The 23783-nt window shown below is 46.1% G+C and overlaps 1 protein-coding gene across 1 annotated transcript in view; it reads right to left on the bottom strand.

Moving 5' to 3' along the window:
- Nucleotides 1-23347, bottom strand: part of LOC105566497 — a 111233-nt gene extending 87886 nt beyond the window's left edge. Inside the window, exons 1-2 of the mRNA XM_012020558.1 lie at nt 22839-23347; nt 18234-18263 (exon numbers count right to left, since the gene is read on the bottom strand). Coding sequence (XP_011875948.1) covers nt 18234-18263; nt 22839-23040 — 232 coding nt within the window. The 5' untranslated portion in view covers nt 23041-23347. The remainder of the gene's footprint in view (nt 1-18233; nt 18264-22838) is intronic.
- Nucleotides 23348-23783: the final 436 nt, after the last annotated feature.

Raw genomic sequence — 23783 nt, forward strand, 5'->3', positions numbered from 1 at the left:
AGAGAGAGAGAGAGAGAGAGAGAGAGAGAGAGAGAGAGAGAGAGGTGTCTTCTCTACCTATCGCCTTAATATGTACAGCGATTAAAGTTAAATTTTTTCGTGTATCGTCGACTACAAGAGACGTTTGTAGAGCGCGAGTAGAGAAGCAGAGGATTTGGGGACGTGTGAATCTTTGGAATGTGCTGCAAATGTGGTTGACAGTCCTCAGTGAACGCGCGGTCAGCGCGCGGCACGTCAAACGTTTATAACACCACCGGGGAGCCGTTTATCATGTGAACACAAACGAGATTGTCACCTGCACACGCGTGAGCACGCGCCCCCGTGCTCTCTACGTTCCACTCGTACACCAGGTGTCCGCCTTTATACTCGATAGAATCTCGATCTTTATCCATCGCCTAGACTCTTAGAGAGCAAAAGAACGCTCGTTTGATATTCATGGTGGACACTCCAAACATGTCTCGATAAAATTCCGAGCACAATCGGGTCCCGATCTCAAGTACGTTAATGGCGCCTGCCTCGCCGTAAGAAATAACAGACTCATGCACGGAGAGAATTTACTCTTAAAAGTTATCCTGAAAATCATGTAACCGTAGGACAACGTGGCATCGTGAGCAACTTTATGAGAGTTTTTGAGAATTTTATCATATATTTTACTAGTATAAATGTGCACCAAGTATAATTACTGTGATTTTCAGGATAAATTTTAAGAGAACCTTCTCTCCGCGTGTTCATTTGTATCAGAAAGCTCTCTCTCCCTTTCTCCCTCATTTCTCCATTCAAAAATATTCACCTTATCGCGCAAAAGATAATTTTAATTTAAATATTAGCGAAATATGCGCACACACCCGGTATATACGTAACACGCGGGTTCACACGCGGATATATTGGCTAAGCGGACGCATTCTCAGTTACACGTGCGTGCTATTTGCCACCTAAGTCCACCTATCACCTGTATCGGGCAAGACACTGCCGCTATTGTTCGCGATACGCGGGTCTATTTACCGCGAAATATCGTAATCCGCACTTTCGCGATGTATCCTAATGATACTACAATGAAATCATAGGTACGTACACAGTTGAAAAATTTGTGTTTTCTTGTTAAAAAAAATGCCGGTTAAAAGTTTTGTATTAAATGTTCAACACATTCATGTGTTAATTTAACGTATTGCTCTTGTGTTAATTGACCTCAAATGTAAAATTATGAAAATAACTGAAAAGAAATATTAAAACAACACAATGTGTACTTATTTTTTAATCTCACACAATACATATGTTCTATATTAGTAACAAGATTTATCTGTTAAAATTTACAGAATAAAATGTTGATTTTATTCTATATAACATAAGTGAGTGATTTCGAACAGTCACTTATTACATCTGTAAAACGTAAAAATTTATTTTGTCACTAAAACTGTGTTAATTTTGCACAAAAATTTATGTGGACCGTTTGGGACATGTGATATCTGTTAATTTAACACAAATTTTTCAACTGTGTAATGTTCGTCGAAAATTTAAGAAATTGAATTAATTGTTTTATTGCAAATAAAAACAAAAGTAATCATAATCGATCTATACTAATGTTATAAAGGAGAGAGGGTTTGTCTGTTTGTTGGTCCTCGATGATCTCAAACTAATGGACCGATTGACTTGAAATTTTAATACAAGTTTCCTTACTTTCCGGGGAGTGTCATAGGCTATGCATTTTCTGCTTTACGTATCAGATTTCTTTTACTAATTCATCGATTAAATTGAAATTTTTACACTAGTCGATCACATTGTTTTTGCGTCTTCTCCCGCATTGAGTCATTGTCAATTATTGCAACAGCATTAATACGCAATTGTAATTGGGCATGCGATGTAGCGCTAATCGTGACGGTGCGACGTAGAAAGCCAATGACACACGATACTATTTTTCCTACTGGATTGCTCGCGAAAGGCAATAAGGATGCAGAGTTTTAACAATCCAGTAGGAAAAATAGCATTGTGTGCCGTTGGTTTAATACCAGTCAAAAACAGCCGTGAACTCGTAACACTCTGATATATATATATGTATATATATGTATATATGTGTTTCGCGAGCGCGGAAGCTGGGGATTACAAGCGGTCGTCTTTATCGGGCCAACTTATCATAGACTTTTGTGAGTTGAGGCGGTTATGCAAATAGAGCCTATCTCTGTTACATTCCTTCCTTTTCTCCTTCTCGCCTCTCGCTTCTCATTGTTTTTATAGCGACTGCATTCGTGGTGTGATCGGGGTCTCGCCGTAAGACCCTTCGGGCGAACGCCTCTGCCAGCGGGTGTCACTTTAACGTGGAACACTGCTAAGCCACGGCTCGAGTTAGCTTCAATGTCGATCTAGAGATCTTACATGTAGATCCCCAACATCGTGCGCGAGGTTCACAAATTTTACCGCATTACGTGGCTTTGTAACATGCAACTAATCGTTCATCATTTCAATTCTTGTACGCATCTCTCTACACGGAAGAAAAGGTGTCAGCTCTTACGTACTCAAATTAACGCATTCATTGTTTTATGTACACGCAACAAGCTGTAATCCTCTTAAAAGCATTTAATAATTTTACATTCCAGCAATATTGCAGTCTTATTTAAATACTATAATTGTCACTTCAAGAATGCGTATAATTATTTTGACAATAAAAGCATTTTAATCATTTATTTTCTATCCAACATTGTTTCCTTTCCATTCAAGGAAATTATTCTTAAATAATAAGCATATATTTTTCTCGATTAAATTATATAAAATTGCGTCATTCAAGTAAGTTGTTCTTCCTTTAATGATACGCAATATAACGCAAGATAACGCAATATAATCTCATTTCAAGATTTTCGCGTTGAGACTGAACATTAGTATATTTTTGCACAACTGTCAAAATTCACATGCGAACTGAAACATGACACGAATCTGAAAGAGAAGTGAAGCACACAGCGCTTCGAGAAAATCAATCGGCATCGCGGAAAAGAGGCCTCAACTGTTCGATATTAACGACATTCGCGCTGGTAATATCCCTTTTTTAGAAAGGGAAAATTTGTTAATTAGCCATTTATTTACTGACAAAAAGTACATTTTTCCAATGTCTCCAACAATTTCCATATTTTTTATCTCTTCTACCTAAGCTGCCAGTGAATAATACTACAAGTTATGCACATCTGCACATTTCGTGAATAAAAAGAATCGTTTAAAAATGACATTTCTTCCAATGTCCTCTTTTAAGATTAGCACTGACAAATTTGGCAAGATACCAAAGGATGAAACGTGCAAATTCCTCGACCGACGAAAATGACATAATAGACATAAGTACGGTTGTCTTCTGTGAGAATACCGGACTCGAACGAGCACGACAGGCGCTCGGTAACTATCCGCCTATGAAGCCAATCAGCACAATTTGCAAGCGGAGGAACTTCTTAAAACGTCGGTGCATCGGTGCACGCTGCTCGGGGGCACATGGACACGGAACTCTCCGGCTGCCGTAATCCCGCTTCTGGGCTCTCGCGGGGAAAATCATCCGCATTATCCGCCGGCGCTCGGCGAGATTATGATAATTCCTGACGTCGGGGTCCGGGGAGTGGACGCGGATTCTTGCGTCGTGCGGAACGGCCGATATATCAATGTTGCCGCACGCAGCAGATCGACGTTAGTGATAAAGCGGCGGGACTCGCGGCGGACGACGATAATCGGAAATTGGGCGTACCGACGTTCCGCCTCTATTACGAAACGACCATCGGGCAAAGCTGGTCGGAAACTCGCGAGGAATCCTCGTTTTCCGTCACGTCAGGGACAGTTTACGAAGGCGTAAACTGTCGCCGTTAATGAATCTTTACGACGGGATATTGTGAACGGCCGTGAGTCGAATACCCGCGGTCGCGAAATTGGCACATACAACACTATTCTGCGGACCGATAAGCAGAGATATAGAAATATCTCATGCTCGGGCGTATCGCTAATTGCGTTTACGATGACGACCGAGATTTACAGTTTTTCATCGGTCGAATCGACCGGCGTCGGAGGAGATTTATGCGAGGTGGTGGCTCGTTCGCCCCAGAAACAAGTAGCGACATTTATATGCGCGTTACATCCTCAATTATAGTTATTAGCTCGCTGCTAATGATCTATAAAAATTTTATGCGATACTATGCCGCGCTCAGCCTCGATGGTCTGGTCGTTGGAACGGAATGGGCAGCTTCAAATATGACCTATTCCGTTACGCCGGAGAGAAGTTTGCATGCAAACATTCTCCCTGTTCCGGCGCTGAATCAAACCATTAACTCAGCAAAAACGGCAATAGTTAATTAACCGCGAATACACTGATATCACTACGCACGATTCCGATTCTGCGATTACGTGACAGAGAGACATAATTTACGCGCGTACGTCTTTTTTTTCCGATTCGCGACATAACGCACGTTTTATGCCACTCTGCGACAATTACGCGGTGTTCGCGAGAGGAGAGCACGCGATATCAAAGAAAATGTCTTGTTACGAGCGGATCGCATGCTGAAGTGATTCTGCACTTTTGGCACCTTTAGCTCCTAGAACTGTCAATTCGTGAAAACATTTGTGTAATATACAAACCATGTGGCTTTTGTGTACAGACAGATAGTGTCCCACTATTCAGATTAAGTGAAAGAACAGCATGGTATCATTGAAATTAAGTTTAGGAGCTTAACAAGAAGTCTATTCACTCGAATAAGGTTACCTAACCTATAACTTATTTGAGTGAATAGATTTTTTTATTAATCCGAATAGTGTAACACTGTCGGTTCGTACACAAAAGCCACATAATTTGTCTATTACACAAATGTTTTCGCGAATTGACAGTTCTAGGAGCAAAAGGTGCCAAAGGTGCAGAATCACTCCAGCATCCCCTTAACACATCGATCGGGCAACGAGGGTGAGTTCGTCGATGTACGATCGGTTATGTTCACGCAGCTGTTGCATCTTGGCCAATTGTAGGCGTAAGAATTACAAACGGAGAAAAGGCACGAATTGTTTTTTATCGATACTGCCAACGGCACACGTAATGTTTCTGCGGCTCGAATCGCAGACCCGTTTCTCCGCCCTGACTCTGTATCAGAAGCGGTGAGAAAGGGAGAGACAGAGAGACAGACAGACAGAGTGAGTGAGCGAAATACAAAGAAACAGCACGGCGATAGATAGAAGGAGAGAGAAAAGAAATCAGCTAGGGAAGAGAAAGGGAAAGAAGCCGAGATACGATCTCTAATTGTTCGCGATCGGCCGCGAAACTCGGCCGTTGAAACGACTCGCGCATTGCTAACCGCAGCTGTGACTGCAAACGCACAAATATTTCCAGGTAATGGTAGCGCCAATTGTTAAGATTCTAGTCCAACCTTGCCGATACTAATTACTTAAAATTGGAATCTCGACTACCCCATTTTACGACACGCGAAGAGATTTCATTTCAAATTGGTCAAACGGATCGCTGGGATTTTTAATTCGCTTGGAATTTTCTACGTACACGAGAGGTCAGAACCGATGTTGAGAGAGAATGACTCGGTAAAGCGATGACGCGTACCGGGGCCGTGTCGGGAATTGCGCAACCGATCGCTACGCGAGAACTTGAGATATATCGGCACGTATATCGCGCGACTCCGCCGATCGCAGCCGCCGCAAATTGCGGGCACGCAAGGCGAGTCGCACGGTGTAAATCGAGCCTCGATCTTAACAACGATCCGCCGAGTTTTCTCCGAAGTGTTTTAACAATCGCCTTTTTACGCAAAAATTTTGATAGCTTCTTCGATCTAGCAAGTATGTCACTGCAGAAAATATTCCAGAAGAATTCTTATGACGTTCATCTATGCCGAGAAATCAAACTTCGAAATAATTTCGATGGATTTGTGTCTGACAGGAATCGAAAATTAACAAACTATCAATTTCACGTGTAAGCCTAACATTACATTTGTCGACAAAATTTGTCGAACTTTTCTATTCTGCAGCCAATCGATATGTTTGAAAATTTGTCCTAGCAAGTATATCACTGCAGAAAATATTCCAGAAGAATTCTTGTGACGTTCATCTATGCCGAGAAATCAAACTTCGAAATAACTAATAATAAAAATAAATTGTCCTACGACAAATTTTCAAACATATCGATTGGCTGCGGAATAGAAAAGTTCTCGAGTCTCTAGAAATTTTCTATTTTGCAGCCAGTTAACACGTTTGAACAATTTGTCGTACGACAAATGTACCATTAGCTTAGCGCATCGGCGAGAAGAGTCGCGACGTCGGGATTTCTCATTTCCGGGCTCCAGAATTCTGTTCAGAGGATACGCGTACGTTCCGATCGACGCAATCGAATCAGGCGCGAAATATATCGTAATTGGATTTCACCGGAAATTACGGAGAGCGACCCAGTTTGCGGTGTGCCACGGAAGGCACTGTGACCGCGGGCGAGGAGGAAAGAAAAAAAAGTGCGAGCGTAGAAATTGCGTGGGCAATGTGTATCGGCCTTTATCGCGTCGCCCGATCGCCTCGGGTGGACAGACGGCTCAGAGGTATCCGTCGCGGATCGTGATTGGCTACCGACTAAGGAAAAGCGTGGTGCTTAATGTGGAACTTTCTCCGTGTCGCGCGAGCGTTTGCGCGACTGTCCGTTGCGTTGCCGCCGCGTTGCTTTGCATCGCGCAGAAACTCGGTCGAGTCCTTTCCGATCGTCCTCGCCGCGACCTCGTCACGTAGGCGTGTGTATCGCCACCTGCCGCTCAATAATGGACGTCTGTGGTTTTTACACCGCATTTTCTACAATTGTACTCTCGTTTTTCAATCCCCAACGCAAACGCAAATTTATTCCCTCCTCAAGATGGTTTGTACACCCAGAAAAGAGTTTCTTTGAAATCAAACGAGCTTCCTTTGAATTTGGACCTTACCGGACTTTCATTTAATTTCGAAGAAATGATTTCTTAAATCTTAACTAAAATTTTATTTAACAAGAATAAAGACGCCAGTACATATAATGAACCAATGTAGGAAAATTAATAAACGACGGAACTAGCAAATTCTAATTAGAGAAATTTGTTGCGAAAAATATTACCTCAGAGTTAAAACCTGGACCTCCCTGCACTCTAGGCGGGCGTCTCACCAATTCGACCACTGAGGCATGCGGTAACATTTGTCGCAATAAGCAGTCTATTTCTCGACTTTAAACTGCGCGCCGATTCGGGTTGTTGTAAAATTGTATTCGACGAGACTGGAACTTCTAAACGCCTGTGTCCACGATGCTAGAACTTGATCCAAGTTCTGGTTTCGATTGGCCACACATTTCTCGAAACTAGAACTTGAACCAAGTTCTAGCATCGTGGACACAGGCCTCTAGAGAATTCATATGTATTTCTTCAAATCGAGCAAATGTTTTAGCGGAAGTAAATAAAACCTTAGTAGATTCGAAGAAACACGATTTCAACGTATCTCATCCGTTTAAACTAAATAAATCGTTTTTTCCTGGTGCAAAGGGACGTTGAAAAGACGTATTAAAAAATACAAATGCCAAGATTAGACACTCGTAACGTCATCAAATGGCCGATAATTGCACAACGGACCGCACGCCTCCACATCCGGAGGCTGACCCGGAAGAAAAATTTCGTCTAACGGCGGCGCCTTGACGACCGTATCTCTCCGACAATACTCGTTTCATATTCGTTCAACTATGTAATGCAAGGAACGGAGATTAATAATTTGCAGTTTCCCACCCCGACATTATCGGGGCACGAGGCAGGCGGATCGCGAACATCGTGTACCGGCGCGTAGAGGGAGAAAGAGGGAGAGACGACAGCGAGCGAGCGGACGAGCGAGCGAGCGCGCGCGTTGTGTTCAGCAGCCGCGGCTGCTGCAGGGTCGGCCGGTCACGATGGTTCGGGTAATGATAGCCTGCCCTCGCCTCATAATCAGTCCCCCATCTTAATTTATGTTTGCCCCTGCCCATCCGTCCGCTCGTCCCGTACGACTCGTCCTCTCTTCGATGTAGGTACCTGCTGCTCTTGCCGGCGCTGACTCTTTACTCCCGCTAATTTACCGTAATTCGACTGCGAGACAAGCCACATACTTTTGATTCCGCCGTTGATTTGTTACGAGCACGTCGGGCCGACCTACGTCTGACCCTGCCTCGCTGCCTCTTCCCGCTTCCGGTGATGTCGATGCCCAACGAGTATGTACTCTGATTTATCTGCGGTACGATTCCGCCGGGACGATATTTATCGACAATCCTAAGGGGATGCTGGAGCGATTCTGCACTTTTGGCACCATTTGCTCCTAGAACTGTCAATTCGTGAAAACATGTTTTGTGTAATATACAAGTTATGCGGCTTTTGCGTACAGACCGACAGCGTCCCACTATTCGGACTAAATCAGAGAACGCATGGTATCATTGAAATTAAGTTCAGAAGCCTAACAAAAATCTATTCTTCTTGTTAAGCTCCTAAACTTAATTTCAATGATACCATGCTGTTCTTTCACTTAATCTGAATAATGGGACACTGTCGGTCTGTACACAAAAGCCACATAATTTGTATATTACACAAATGTTTTCACGAATTGACAGTTCGAGGAGAAAAAGGTGCCAAAAGTGCAGAATCGCTCCAGCATCCCCTTAATTGTCGAGATAAAGCGTTACGTGTAGCGATGTAACTTTTATTATTCGCGTGGTCGATCGCATTCGTGCCAACTCGATACAATAGCAACAACACTCGCGTCAACTGTCGTTCAGGCTCGCGCTGATCGCTGAACGTCTCTGGCGTCCGTTCTCGGCGATCGGGCGCGACAATCTGAGAGCGGACGGAACAATCCGACGGCATGGCAGAGGTGACAGCCGAGCACCTCCGCGGCCGCCCGATCGAACGGTTGGATGATCAAAAACCAGTTCGTAATCAGTTGAAGCGGAAAACCATGCGCGGCGACGGTGACGGCGGGAACGCCGGGTGCTCACGTGGTGCACGCACGTGCGCTCCCGCGTGTAAACAGACGCAACGACTCTGTCGTCGCTCCATTGGCAGTTACGGCGACCGATCTCGATCGGCGTCGATGCACTCGAATCGGCGAACCGTACCGTACGTATGCACGTACGTATCCTTTGGTCGGGGTATAATTGCGAGGTATCGGGCTCTCTCTCGGCGGAGGTCTAGGTCTAGGAATCCATTGCCGCGCCGCGCCGCGCGGCACAGGCACTCGGGGCTGATATAGTCTAGTGCTCGCGAGGGTGCAACGTGTGGCCTCGTTACGTTAATGGCGTCATGCTCTGGCGCCCCACAGACTACTCTGCCGACCAGCCGGCTCTGAACCGGCAATGCCGTCTACGAACGACTCGGAGAACCCGCCATGAAGATGTTGCGGCGTGTGCCAAATGCGTGCTTGCTCTCGATTGAACTGGTTGGAGAAATTACACGATAATTGCGCCAAGGAGCAACAAAGAATCACCGCTCGACGTATAATGTGACGTATAATATTACGAGCAATTGATGAAAAACGATGACATATCGAACCCTTTTTTTTCCTTCGAATGCCATGACTATTGAGTTAGCGCGATATAAATGTTACAATATCATTTGCGGATCGTTACGGAAGGATTGAAAATGGGATTGTGTCACTGACCGCGTTTCTTCTTTAAATCGTTTGTCTTTAAGGACGCGAGAGTACGCGTTTAGTAGTACGCGATTAGTAATCAGGCCTCCAGACGAACCTGTTCGACTTCCGTCATTGGCGCTAAGCGACCAGTAGTTGTTGGACTTATTAATAATAATAGGCCGGTCCGAGAGTTTCGCAGAAGAGAGGACTGCGTCCATGCGAACTTTATGTTCACAAGGCTTTCGTATAATTGTCCTAACGGAACTGACTAATTGCGGAACTTGGATAAGATTAGGAAACATCTCTGCTTCGATAAAGATTTTATTCGCTCGGTCTGTTTAGCCTCGACGTATATTTTCTTTTGGAGACACGTAATTCCCAATTTAGTTCGAAGTAGCTTTTAGACGCGCATAAAGTCCAGGAAATTAAAGACTTATAATATCGAATAAGGAAGCTGTCGAATTTTACGCGGGTTATTTCCAGAGGCCGCAGAAACCATTAGCATTCACAAGCATCCCGATAATTATTAATCTCTCGGCCGCGAGCAAATGTATCTCCAGGAACACGGGACGCCGACATCTCGCCTCGTAGAGTCATCGTAGCGATCGTTTTATCTTCTTGCGCCCGATAATGATCGAGGTGCCAGGCGGGCGGGTGCGAGAGGAATCCTCCGCCGCGACTTTTTGCTCGCCTGTTAAAAACGGCACGCAACACGCAACCCGTAAAAGAGAACCCACGAACACGACTACCGAACAACCTGTTACGCATCATCGAATCTCCACCCACTATAGCTCGTCAATGGTTACGCACGTGCGTTTGCATATCGGCGAGTATAGACGCTCGCGGAAAACATCCTCCCTCTTGGGTATTCGTCCCTTCTTTTTGCTTCTTTTTTTTACGCGAAAAGTACCCAAGTGTATCTTTTTAATCTGTTCTTTTTCCACTGTGTTTCGTGCACAGGTTGTACACAGTCAATGAGTGCGTGCCGGCAAGACACTGCTACTGTAGCGCTACAGCTTTTTTGCTACAACTGTAACGGCGCCATACTTTAGCATGCATAACCTCAAAATTGTATTTTAATTGTAAGAGTCGCGTTTACCAATTAATTGAAATGAATAGAATGGGAAATATTGAAGATTGGCTCATGAATGACATATTGTTTCTAGCAATCCTTGAGCAATTATGAAAAATGGCAACCGCTACAGTTGTAGCGGAAAGTTTTGCCGAAACACTCGTGTAGCGCTACCGTAGCGCTGTAGTAGCAGTGTCTTGCCGGAACGCACCCAATGGTACCTAAATATTTTCGTACAGTGGACGATCGCGATTTATACGTAGAAATCTCTATAGACTAATTAAATTTCCATCTTTATCGAAAAAATCGAAATGCTCATCTGGTGAGGAAAAGATTGAACGTAACTTGTTGGTAAAGAGAATTCGGCTGAAACGTATCCGAGAGAAGCCTTAAAATGGCAACGGTAGGTAAATGGGACCTGATGCACCAGTAAAAGCGGCGTGAAACCGTTAAAATACAACACGCGTTTTCAATAGCTCGCGCGCATTCAGGTTCGCTCACCGGCCGATCTCGCAACTGCACTTCCTCCGACTGTTTGCGCAAGTATCCGCGCGTACTACTCGGTACTCGAGCATTACGAGGCGGCGTTTGCATTGGCAGAGAAGCAGGTACCGGTCGCGGCTGCGTGTGCACGCGTTCGTAGGCACACGGACGCACGGCCGCGGCGCTACGTATTGTAACGTGGGTTAAACGAAGGACTACTCACTCGGGAGGACCCGGGGGGTTCGAATTAAGTGGGGCCTTACACCTCGAGAAATGAATATCCCGCCGGTAAGCAATCTCACGGACGATACGGAACCACGGCGGCGATAATTATTCCCGTGGAAAGCTCGCGCGAACGAAACTATCGCGTGAAAAGCGCACGCACAGAGAAAGATATAAGCGTCGATTCAACTCTTGTACGCTCAAATTAACGCGTTCGTTGTTTCGTATATACGCGACGATCTATAATCTTCTTAGAAGCATTTAATAATCTTACAGTCTTATTTAAATAATGCAATTGTCGCCTTAAGAATACATATAATTATTTTGACAATAAAATCTCTCTCTCTCTTTCTCTCTCAACGGACTGAATTTATATGGTATCACGGTGGAAAATTGTGTCACCCAACAAAGTGCATTTTAGCAATGTACGCTGAACCTAAAAAATACAACTGATAAGAATATTCTTCAAGTCGCCAGCAGTAATTAACAACTTCAGTATTTTCTTGACCGTATCTGGCATTTTTACTACACGCACATGCCTCAGTGGTCGAATTGGTGAGACGCCCGCCTAGAGTGTAGGGAGGTCCAGGTTCAAACCCTGGCTGAGGTAATATTTTTCGCAATAAATTTTCTGCATTATTAAAAATGCCGGATATGGTCAAGAAAATACTGAAGTTCTACAAAAAATACAATTTGCATATAGATTTCTTTTTCCTGAGAATTTATGACAGCCGGCGTATCTATTTCTACCATCTAGAGCCACTCCTTCATGTGTGTCGCGAACGCGTCGCGAAAGGTTACGATCGTCGAAACGCAACGAGAATTTGGTCCCGATGAGCGGCATGCACCTACGATGATACCGTTGCGCAGAGCAGCCACGCCCTTGTCTGTGTACAAGGAAATATACGTGCATCGATATACACACAGCTCCGTGCATACACCTGGAGTTGTACCGATTCTATCTCCAGTGTCCCGACGTAGAGGTATACGGTCGTAGAGGAGAGGAGGAAGTCGTGAAGCGGAATCCCAGGCGAGAGCCACCTCCGCGTCGTCTCGCAGATCCATTTAGAATCGAGACCTCAAATTTCCGCGCGACGAAATCGACGGTTCGTCGCGATCGAGATAAGTTATCCGCGACTTGGCGCTTCCGACAGATATCAGGGAACTCTCGTCTCGCGGAGACGAAGTAAAAAACGCGTAAAATATTACGTCAAACGGCACAAGAGCAGACATACATGAAAGTAGGTATTCCATAATCGGCATTGGTACATGTGAATTCCAATTGAGCAACGTTCGTCCTGTGTCGACACACGCGTACATACATTCCTCGATACTCGCGCGCTCTCGATATTGAAATATCGAGACGCGCGATAGCTCGGCCAGAAATTATGCGACCGCCAACTAAAGTTCGCGCGATCGGCCAGTAAGGCCTCTCCGACTTCTTCGCTAGGACGGACATACGGTCTGTGTGTGCATTGCCCATTATATATGTGACTCGCCTCGCCTCTTCTCTCCCCGCCTCGCTCTCCCCGCGGTCGTCATTAAACCAACTGCTCGAGACAACTGGCGCTGATTATTTAGCAATACAAATCATTCGTGGAGTGCGAGTGCGTACCGTTCCTCTCTCTCCTCGTCTTTCTCGTTCTGTCGAACGAGTTCTCGCGTGCGCGGGCGTGGTACTGCACGTACTACTTATGCGAAAGGCGAATAAAACACACACGCACACACACGTACGAGAGTGCATACGCGGCTCTCTCGTGCGGCATGTGCATCAGATACCAGTCGGTAGAAACAGTTTTGTTGATTAGCAAGCTCGTTTGAACCGGCCGTATTACTTTGTCGCATCGCCAAGGAATGTTCTCACCGGCGAGCTATAAGTATCCCACGTCGTAGAACGTTGACGTATCGTGCGAACACGCAGGATGCTTTAACAAATAACTAATAGAGTGTACGAATAAATCCCGAGTGTGAATTTTAATCTGCGTCAAATCCTTTCTACTCGTTAACGCGTAAGCTCTTTCGCAAGTCTTATCTCCCGTTTGATTTGCATCCCACAAAAATTATTTCCATTTCGCTTTCGACGAACGAGAATCGAAAAACGGCCGTGACAGTTTCTCGCGCGACGAGTAGAAATCCCGAGGGGGAAACCATTGACCACAATAATCTTGTACACCAATGCCCACTAATGCCCAGTGGGCATGACTTTATCTTATTATCTTATTTTATCTTATTTTATCTTATTTTATCTTTATAATGCCCCAGCAAGGCCTAAATGCCCAAACTAATGCCCAAAAAATGCCTAGTAATGCCTAGCAATACCCAGTAGTGCCCGTAAATCTGTATTCCGTTCGTATCTCTCGCGGTCGCTCGCACCGGATAAAACGTTTCCAAGGGAGCTACCGATGCATCGCTCCGAAATTCCTCGTGGCCGCCGCACGCAATTAATAAATATCGCCTGGTACAATTTATGATTCGCGCTGTGCCATTAATCATGCGCGCGCGCGCGCATCGCCGATGCCGCCTGTTCCGGACCGAGCAGGTGGGGAATCGATAACAGAGATGCATTAGAATATTATGACCTTTCAAAGTGCATTCGGTGATTCACCGCGGGAGCCGCGATAGCGCGTTATCGCGGCGACTACTCGCGGCGCGGGTCGATGTTATCGCGCCGCTATACTCCCGGCTAATCGAGACAAGCGAGAAAGGGAGAAAAGGAAGAGGCAGGGTGCCTGACCTCGCTTCCTGAATCGTTCAGGGCGGTGGCATCTCTCCGAGGAGTGCTCGGCGAACGCGGAAAGCGCTCTGTGCAGGCACGTCGCGATTGCGCCAGCGCTCGTGCAATCAAATCAACCAGATAATCTTTGATTTCAGCCAGACAAACGTCAGCTCGTTAAGCTTATTCTTTATCAACGTGCATTATACGAATATACAACCGCGCCGCGGATGCGATCTGCATTTTTCGCACTTCAATTTTATACCTTGTCTGTGCACTTGATTAGTTTCATCTAATCTTCATTGGTTTTATTGGATCAATTTCAATCTCAATTAAGAGGACGCCGGAGTGATTCTGCACCGTCTGCATCTAGAACTGTCAATTCATGAAAATGTTTGTGCAATATACAAATTGTGTGGCTTTTGTGTATAAACCGACGGTGTTCCGCTGTTCGGACTAAATCAGAGAACAGCGCGGTATTATTGAAATTAAGTTGAGAAGCCTAATTAAAAAGATCTATTCACTCGAGTAAGTCACAGTAGTGAATCCACCACATCATTTATATATTACACAAATATTTTCATTTGGCAGTTCTGGGAGCAATAGGTGCAATAAGTGCAGAATCACTCCAGCATTCCCTCAAATACGAAAAGCTTAATTTATAATTCTGCGATTCCAACGCGATAAACCGTGATCGTACTAATTTTTAATGAATTTCTTAATAACATTTCAACATAATCTTAATTCCGAATCTGTTTAATGTTCCAACTAAAGACACAAACTGCATTGAAATTTGTTTTTCATCAAGATTTTTGCGACTTAAACAAATGAAAACGATCGAAAATTGTACAAGCTGTTGAAGTGACTCCGCTTAGGTACCGAGATCTAGGAAATCGTGTCTTTAATTATAACCGCTGTAGACACCGCGGTGCACCCAGTGCGAAAGCGTTAATCTTAATAACAGAGGAAATCCCGCGGTGCGTAATTTTCGCGCCATTACATTTTTAGCGTCACGTGTCTCGTTTATTCCTCCTTCCTCTTCTCATTCTCCGCCACGAAACGCCCCTCGAAGCATGTTCGAGAAAATTATGCGTACGCGAATCGGTCAAAGCGGCCGCTGCGCCGCGGATCGTGATTTAAAGTAATCTCGGTACGGATCGGCGCGGACACCGCGACCGGATGCTATCGTGTCGCCGCCGACTCTACGCGTGTCCGGCAAAAATCCGCGCGCCTCAATGTCATTATCCCAAACGAGATAACGCGGCATCACCCCGGCCGGTGGGATACTCCACCGGGCGCGCAGGGGCGAATGCATCCTTCGGTAGGCGAGGTATGCGGGGCCTTACGCTGCGCGCGTAAGCGCACTCGCGGGAGCGCGTGCACTCGCGGAGAGCCGCATTATCGCGGGATTACGTAAGCGCCGAGCCGCGGCATACGATCGCGCTTGTATTACGCTATAATTAGGACCGGACCCGGCCGTCGTAACCGCGCACACAGATATACGCGCGCGCGCTCGCGCGGGCGCGCACATTGCACGCGTATGAGCGCGACGTTACTTACGGCGCGTAATCCGCGCCGTATTAATAACCGGCGATAAACGTTAACGTGCGCCGCCGTCCGAGTCTCTTTCTCTCTCTTTCTCTCTCGGGACTACGGGAAGAGGAGCGTAAACTGCCGCGCGCGCGAATGCCGAGGACTACGAATCTCGATAGCGCGGGGATTAGAGAGCGCTTTTTCAGGGAAGAGGTCAACATCGAGCGCGCTCTCCGTTTGCGTTATCAAAACGCGGCTTGGTCTCCCACGACGAGCCGAGCGCGCGCTCGTCGGAATATTTGAAATTCTGCGCGGAGTTTGCGCTCTTACCGCCGCCGGATCGGCTCCAAAGTGACCGACGCGATTCGGGTATTAAAGCGAGCAGCACCCGACAGTTTGCTGCAGGTTGCGGCACTTTTTTTTTCTAAATGTCCATGTAATCGTCCGACATTAAGGAAAGCAAACTGGTTTTGCGTGTTTGCAACGAACGTTTGACCGGCGCGCGACTTATTTATCTTTAGCCTCGATCTTGCGAGCGAGGTGAAAAATCACGGAAAGGTACACACCACGTATAGCGCGTGTGGGAGATACCGCATTGTATATCCTCAATGCTCAAGTATAATTGCGTGGTGTGGAATCGCGGTAATCGATATCGTACAAACGAGGGGGAAACCGCTGACCAAAATCTTGTACACCAATGCTCACTAATGCCCAGTGGGCATTACCGTATCTTATTTTATCTTATTTTATCTTTATAATGCCCCAGCAGGCCCAAACTAATGCCCAAAAAATGCCTAGTTATGCCCAGTAACGTCCAGTAATGCCGCAAATCTGTACACCACAATGCCCCCAGCGGTTTACCCCACGCTTACAAAGGACAGTAATTTCGCCGAAGAAAGTAACGCACCCCGTGGTTACAGAACGCATGCTGAGAGAGTATTCGTTCAATCAAACGACATTAAAGTGCACCGATATAAATTCTCGCATTGCATTGCGTGAAAAAGGATTCCTTCCAAATCTTTCTCGCGTGAACCTGATCGAAATAAGTGCTCGTTTTTCGCATTTAAGAACAGAGGGCAGGACGGTCTCGCCGCTCTGTACACCTCATAATCAATTCCCGATTGAGCGCTACTAAATGAACACGCTTGCACAGCTAGCGATCGCGAGTAGACGCGACCGCGTGGACGAAAATCAAGATCTCGCCGAGGCTCGTTCCCGACGTGCGCTTGATTAATACCCAGATGTAATTACGGGCCGCTTCGGGGGAAGGGCGGATGCGAGAGAAGAGGGCAGGCAACCTTCTCCTCGTTGTGCGTGCCCCTCTCGCCGGGTCGTGTGGGAGGAAGGTGAGAACAGAGATCAAATACATCGTACGAAGTACGAGGAGAAAGAACCAGACGAAAAGGCGAAAAGAAGAAAAAGAAACGGGGAGAGAGAGAGAGAGAGGGGGAGGAGGGGGAGAGAGCAGAGAGAGCTCCGTCGAGCTGCCGACGGAACGAAATCCTGACAGATTTCATCGTGGGCTGACGTAAACAATTTGCGAATGTAAATACCTGTTGAATATTGAGCGCGCTGGCAGGGCCCACGGGGCCCCACGCCGGGCCCCCAACACCTTGCGATCGTTTACCCTTTAAACTCGTGATTACCATCCAGCGCCGTCTCCCACCTACCGCGGCGAGGCGTGTAAGTCATCGGCATAAATTATACGCGAACATCGCGCGGCGATGCCGGGGATCCTTCTCGCCACTTCGTCGAGGGGGAGATATCCTTCGGCCCTATCCGTTCGGATCCGCGCGCGCGCGCCAAGAGACGCAAAGTAGAAAACGATCGGGACATCCTTGACACGCGCGGGATCTTTAAAAAGCAAAAGAGTGGACCGGCGCCGGCTCGTATTTCGCGCATTAAAAATAAAAACGCAAGCTTCCTTCGCTATCGGCGCGACGTGAGCCTCGGCCGATAGTTAAGTGAATTAAAGAGTAATGCAGATTTAATTCAGTAATGAGAAGGCTGGGCGAATGAAACGATGTATCATGGTAAATTACAGAGCTGCGATCCCTTGCGGTGTTATCACCTATCCAATTAACATTTGTACATTGATATCGAAGACGTACAGTTTAGATCGTTTATCGCCTCGTGGATTTAGGGCAATAAAGCTCGGTGGCGCGTGTAACATCTCGTCCGATTATTAATAAGTTCGTAGGGGCGCAAGAGCTTATCGGCTTATCAATGATTAAATCACTCGGATAATCCCGCATCGTGGCTTCGGAAGCGTGAGATAGCGGGCAAGTACTCGTGTTGAGATAATTGGTGATCTCCCGCGATCGATCTCGATGCCGATAAGTAGCAACCGACATTTCAGATAACTTTCTCGCTTCCACCGCATTTAATTACTATCGACGATTATAACGGGAACGCGGTGCGTATCGCTAACGGTTCGTGATAAACACTGCGTACGGCGTGCAGCGCACGCTCGCGCGCGCGTTTTCCACGCGCGACTTTTCCGCGTGCGCCGCGCCGGCCTAAACCCAGCACTGTGTCAAGGGAAACATCTCGGCACGTCGTTAAACTGGATCGCCCGTCGCGCGGGTTTTGTAATTATGTGAAAAACAAAAGCTCACTCACCATCCTGGTTCATTCCGTGCCCGCCATCATCTGTTTGAAACAGAAAAAGAGAATTAAGACGTGCAAATTGAAATCTGAAGAGATGCGTAATCAAGATCCCCGCCAAATCATGTATGTATAATACATTTAAACGAACGACACCAAAAAAAAACAGGTACTCGCCATTTATTCGTTTACTCAAAGTGTCCGATCGCATGTTAATTGAAACGTTAGTCTGTAATCATGCGCCGTGCCGTTCTCTGAATTGTAATCAGTATCCTCGACGAAGCTATACTTCCGAAGAGCAGGAATAATCAAGTATTCTAATATAAGTAAAGAGACGCTAACAATGTTCCCCCCCGGAGCCTACTTCGATAGCGTAACACGCGATGCGTGCTGCCGCGAGAAATAACGCCGCGTTTCCATCTGGAAACACAAAAATCCATCGGAAACGGAAGTCCCGCCGTACGAGATCCGCGACCTCCCCGATGGGATATCGCGAGGGAGCGGACGAGCGCGCCTCGCGAGGATTCAGGATCGCACGTTGCCGCGGATCATGACGACTCCGCAACGCGCCAGCCACGATAGCAGCAGCCTGCACACGGCAACCTATTTGTACCGCGCGGACCTGGTATCGCGCGATCGCGCGGTGTTCCTTTATTTAACCCCATAAATAACCGTCGCTATCTCACCCCGAATGTTTTCCTATAGGCAACGGACAACAACAACAACGTATACGTGTGCATACAATAAAACGTGTTTCCCTGTATGCACACGGTACGAAATATAATATATTAGATGCTGCCAGTCATCCTGGTGTTGCGCGAGCCTGGCGCGATGGGAATCCCCATAAGCGATCCGTGCGTCCATCCAGCGGAAAGAATAACTTTCGCGAGGAGATTAAAGCGTGGTATGTGTTACCCGCTCGATAATGGCTCGCGCTTTTAATCCCCCTCCCCTTCCTCCTCTTCCTTCAAGTTGCAAGCTATACGATGACTTTTTTTTTGTAACGCGAAAAATTTCCTATCGCGCGCTTCTCGCATTGTACACACTGAGAGGCCCATTTTGAATGAAATCAAATTTATGTTCTTCTCAGCAACATATTTTTCGTTTTATACAACCGAATTACATGTTCAGTCAACAAAATGATTCAATCAAATTATTCCGTTTCATTCAACAAAATGGGTCTCTCGGTGCACAAAGAGAATTCTCTTAAAGTTCCTTTTTAAAATCGTGGGACCACACGGCATTTCGAGAAATTTTATGAGAGTTTCCAATATACTAGTAAAATTCCAAATAACTTTTATAAATTTGTTCGAAATGCCGTGTTGTCCCACGATTACATCATTTTCAGGGTGAATTTTAAGAGAAAATTCCCCTTCCGTGTAGATACGGTACGAGATGCACGGTGCGAATTATAATCGAATGCCATTGCACGGAGCTGCATGTGCAAATATAAATTATTCCAAACACACGGCAAAGAACGTAGGCAGTAATCGACAGCCACGTGTTTCGTGTAGCACCGCATTCTTGAATATCAGAGTATCGGATATTAATGCGAATTGCTAAATAAGTCGTCTGGCACACCAAACGGTCGAACGTACCAAGCGACCTGTTTTGCGCAATGCATCCAGATTGACGCCTAATATGTCGGAGAAAGGCATGGGTCTCAATATACTCTTTTTTCGCAAAGTAATTCAGTGAAAATAAAATGTTGGCTAAATTTAGGTGATCGGAGCCTTTCACGAAACCAGTTCCACCTCTAGAAAATGACTTTCTTTTCGCGCAGGTTCCAAAAAAATCATTACGCTCTCCGCGCTGTCGTTCTATAGCCGGCGTTAAATCGGGAACTTTTCGATCGTGGAACAACGGACAATCCGGGTCTAAATGGAGCGGCGATTAGTCACGACGAAATCCAAACCAAGCCACCTGGACGGCGATCTGGATAAGAGGTGTACAGTGACGGACAGAATGGTTGCAACTCCGGTTTTTAATGAGTTTAGAAACGCGCGTTTAGATTCCGAAACATTTTCTCCGAGAAAAATTTTACTCGAGAAATAAGTCGAAAAAATGCTGAAAATGGTTTCGGAATGTGGCTATTGAGTAAAATATTCCTCGGAGAAGATTTTGGAACGTAACCCTGTATCTCATTGCACATTCCTAAACTCATTAAAAAACAAATGTGATTTTTCGACGTTTCGGAAAATTTCTAACACATTGGCAAAGAACATTGCTCTGCGAAAAAAAGACAGTTAAGCAACCCATTTTGGGGCCCACAATTAGTAATCAAATTATTTGGATTGTTCGTAACTCTACTCTGGGAAAAATTTTGACCGTTTTTTTGCAACTTAACATTTCGGTTAGTGCCTCTTAAGTGAAAATTATCTTTGGATACCGAGTATCGATAAAACTAATTGAGAGAATTGGTTAGTATTTCTTTAAAATCTAGGATATATAGATAGAATAGCTAATTGCGATTTGTAGTTACGCGAGGTAAAATTCGTAAAAGATTAGAGTGTTACGAACAATCCAAATAATTCGATTACTACTTGTGGGCCCCAAAATGGGTTGGTTAACTGTCTGTTTTTTTCCCCAGAGTGAGAATCAATTTTTTTCACAAAAACAAAGCTTCCTCCACGAGGGAGGAAAAAGTGTTGCAACCATTCTGTCCACTGTACGAAATAATTGCTGTGTGTCGCGAGGTCAATAAACCATGTAATTCACTACGGTTCGCGTTGCGTGTACTACACGCGACACGCACGCAGGTGGGCATTAATTACAAATTAATTCCATTGCGTGGTTACGCACCATTAGAGATAATCGAAATCCGCTCTGCCTGGCGATTGCCTTAGCGACGCGTAATTTCGCAGGTACAATTAAAAGTATATCTGTTCTGCAGACAACGAGAATCAGGAGGAGAAACTACAAGCACGAGGGCGTTGCGTGGAAACCTGGCGAGTGCTAGTCATTAATAACGACGTACGCACGGGACACGCGCTGGACACGCGTGTGGCCCTAAAATTGATCCGCGGATCTCTCCGTCAAATCCGTTGATATCATTAGATTTAACGATCCGCGTTGACTTTCTTTCTCCTCCCCCCTTTCTCCATTCTCTCTGGCCCCGTGGCTCATGCCGCGTCACTGGCTGCTGCCACGGCGGCTGCCTTTCATCTTCCTTAACCAGCCCCACTCTCTACCCACCACGCGCACGTTCATTTGTGAGGACGAGGAGGACGAAGGAAGACAACGAGCTTCTACATCGGCCCAACCAACCGTTGGCTGGAAGAAGCTATCGCTTCCAAGATGATCCTAACGTATCCATGCGTGCGCGCGTGTCACGTGTGAGAGCTTGTACGTGTTGAAAAATATAATACGACGATCGCGCCCACCAAGGAAGAAACTATCGCTTCTAGGATGATCCTGCCGTGGCTGCGTCACGCGCGCGTGTATCTGTGTATCCGGAGAGATCCCCGGGCGGCGCGCGAGCGCCGAGCAAGTTGAGCTAACTCGATTGTTCCGTACGGAACAAGGAGCTCTTTCACGCGAGAGTCTCGTTCCGGCGGCCTTTGATGGAGGAATCATCGCTCGCGGTGTCCCCCCGGTACGTAACGTCGCTCCACCGGATGCGCGCCGTCGATACGGGATTTAATAAGCTTGCGGTTTGCAGCGAGATAATGATGATAAACGGTAGGAGGTGCCGCCGGGTGCGGGAATGTGAACTTTTGAGTGTTTAACGCGCTTTCATGTGCGATTCGTGACTCGGAGAATATTAATGATCGCGTATAGAAGCGCGGTATAGAATTTGCGATGAGTAATTTGCAGAGCTCTCCTGAGAGACGTCGAGATAAATGCGCCGCCTATTCCGAACGATAAGTAATTACGAGGTAATTGATATGATCCAGATAGTTAAATTATCGCCGCAATTTCAAATTGCGCCGCCTCGCGAACTTGCGTTTTAAAAATCCGCTCGGTCGGTCACCGCTGAGGGACACGCGCGCGCGCCGAACAGCGAGAATCTCGCGCGACCGCGAGAGTACCGGAAAGCGCATTCGACGGATTCCGGAATTCCAGCTTGACTTGGCGAACGTGATGCATCGTCATCGCGTGCGCATAAGTCGCCGGTAATAGAAGCGTCGCCGCGCGCGCGCGCGGACGAAGATTTATCGCCGGCATTTCGCGAGGCACGTGCCTGCACTTTTTTTGCCACTACGACATTCCTATCGGCTGTGCACCGTGCTCGCGTTTAAGCCGTTCGCTCGATTGACGCGTACGTTGTCTTGTTCGTGATGTTGGGGCAATCATCGAGCGCGATATCGAAAGGTAGGCTAATTATCGGTTGTGGTATCGCGTATATCGTAGCGGCCAAGAATTCATGACGAAAAGAATAACGATTGCGGCAAAACACTCGCGTTAATCGTTACAGTCAATTATAAAAAGTCTACAACCGTCATTAATTAATGTTGATTATCGCGAGAACTGATCATACTTGTCTCATTTATTGTAAAAACGATTCTCTCTTATCTCGATCGAAAACAATGTTTCTAGTTCCTCGCGATAATCTTACGATTAAGTCTTAGCGCCTATACGTGAAAAGTAACCAAATTGGATTCGTAAGAAGAAACATACGTTTGTTCTTGGAGTCCTCATGCATACCTCCGGGTGTTGCAGCGCCGTGATTATGATGATGGAGGGATAGGGGGTCCTGGGGATGCGGGTGAATGGCGGCTAAGGCACTTCCGGCTGGGTCACCCGGATTGACCCCGACTCCGACCCCCAGGTGTAGAGCACCATGCTGCGTCGCGTGTGCCGGAAGCTCCATGCTGATCATAGCACGCCACCCTCCTTCCAACCCTCTCCTCCCGCCACCCTCCTCTATCTCGGACAACACCTCGCCGAGTTGGACGAGGCGTCCGTTGAACTCCTCGTCGCCTTCTAAACAGAAGAGGAAAAAAATTATTCGATTTTCTCTATGGGGATAAATCCCACGAGGAAAGGCTTTCGGTGAAATCAACCAAGTAGAGTCAAAAATGGGGTATTGAGAGTACAACGTGGTCACGGTGTTTGCGAACTACAGAGTGACAGCTTTCATGTTTCTTGGTGTCATTTCTATGTTCATTAATGCGGGTCAGAAGGTGCCGTCTAGTTTCTTCAATGGAAGGGGCTTCATAGTCGTTGCATTTAATACAGATGACTTCTGTCTTTTGTCCCAATTTATTTGATCTTTAATGAGTTTATCTAATCTTTTTGGGATCGTATAGTGTTTTTAACACAGTTATGGTCGATCGAAAGCTTAATTATAGTCGTGTACTGGCGTCAAATAATTCTTGATGTTAAGTATAGTGTCTAAACCTATTTTTTTAATTCGTACTGATTTTTTCCGTCAATCCTTTAATGTAGGGGTGCCTTTAATAATAATATTTAATTACAATTAAAAATGCACAACAACAAGGACGTTACGCTTGAGCCCATCTTCGGCGATGTCATGCAAACACATTTTAGTTGTTCCGTATTATCATTTATTGTTAATTATTATTAAATATAATTATTCCGCTAACCCACGCACCAACAACC

The sequence above is a fragment of the Vollenhovia emeryi genome, unplaced genomic scaffold (assembly GCF_000949405.1).
Source record: "Vollenhovia emeryi isolate VEMERY1.0 unplaced genomic scaffold, V.emery_V1.0 DF939144.1, whole genome shotgun sequence".
NCBI lineage: Eukaryota > Metazoa > Arthropoda > Insecta > Hymenoptera > Formicidae > Vollenhovia > Vollenhovia emeryi.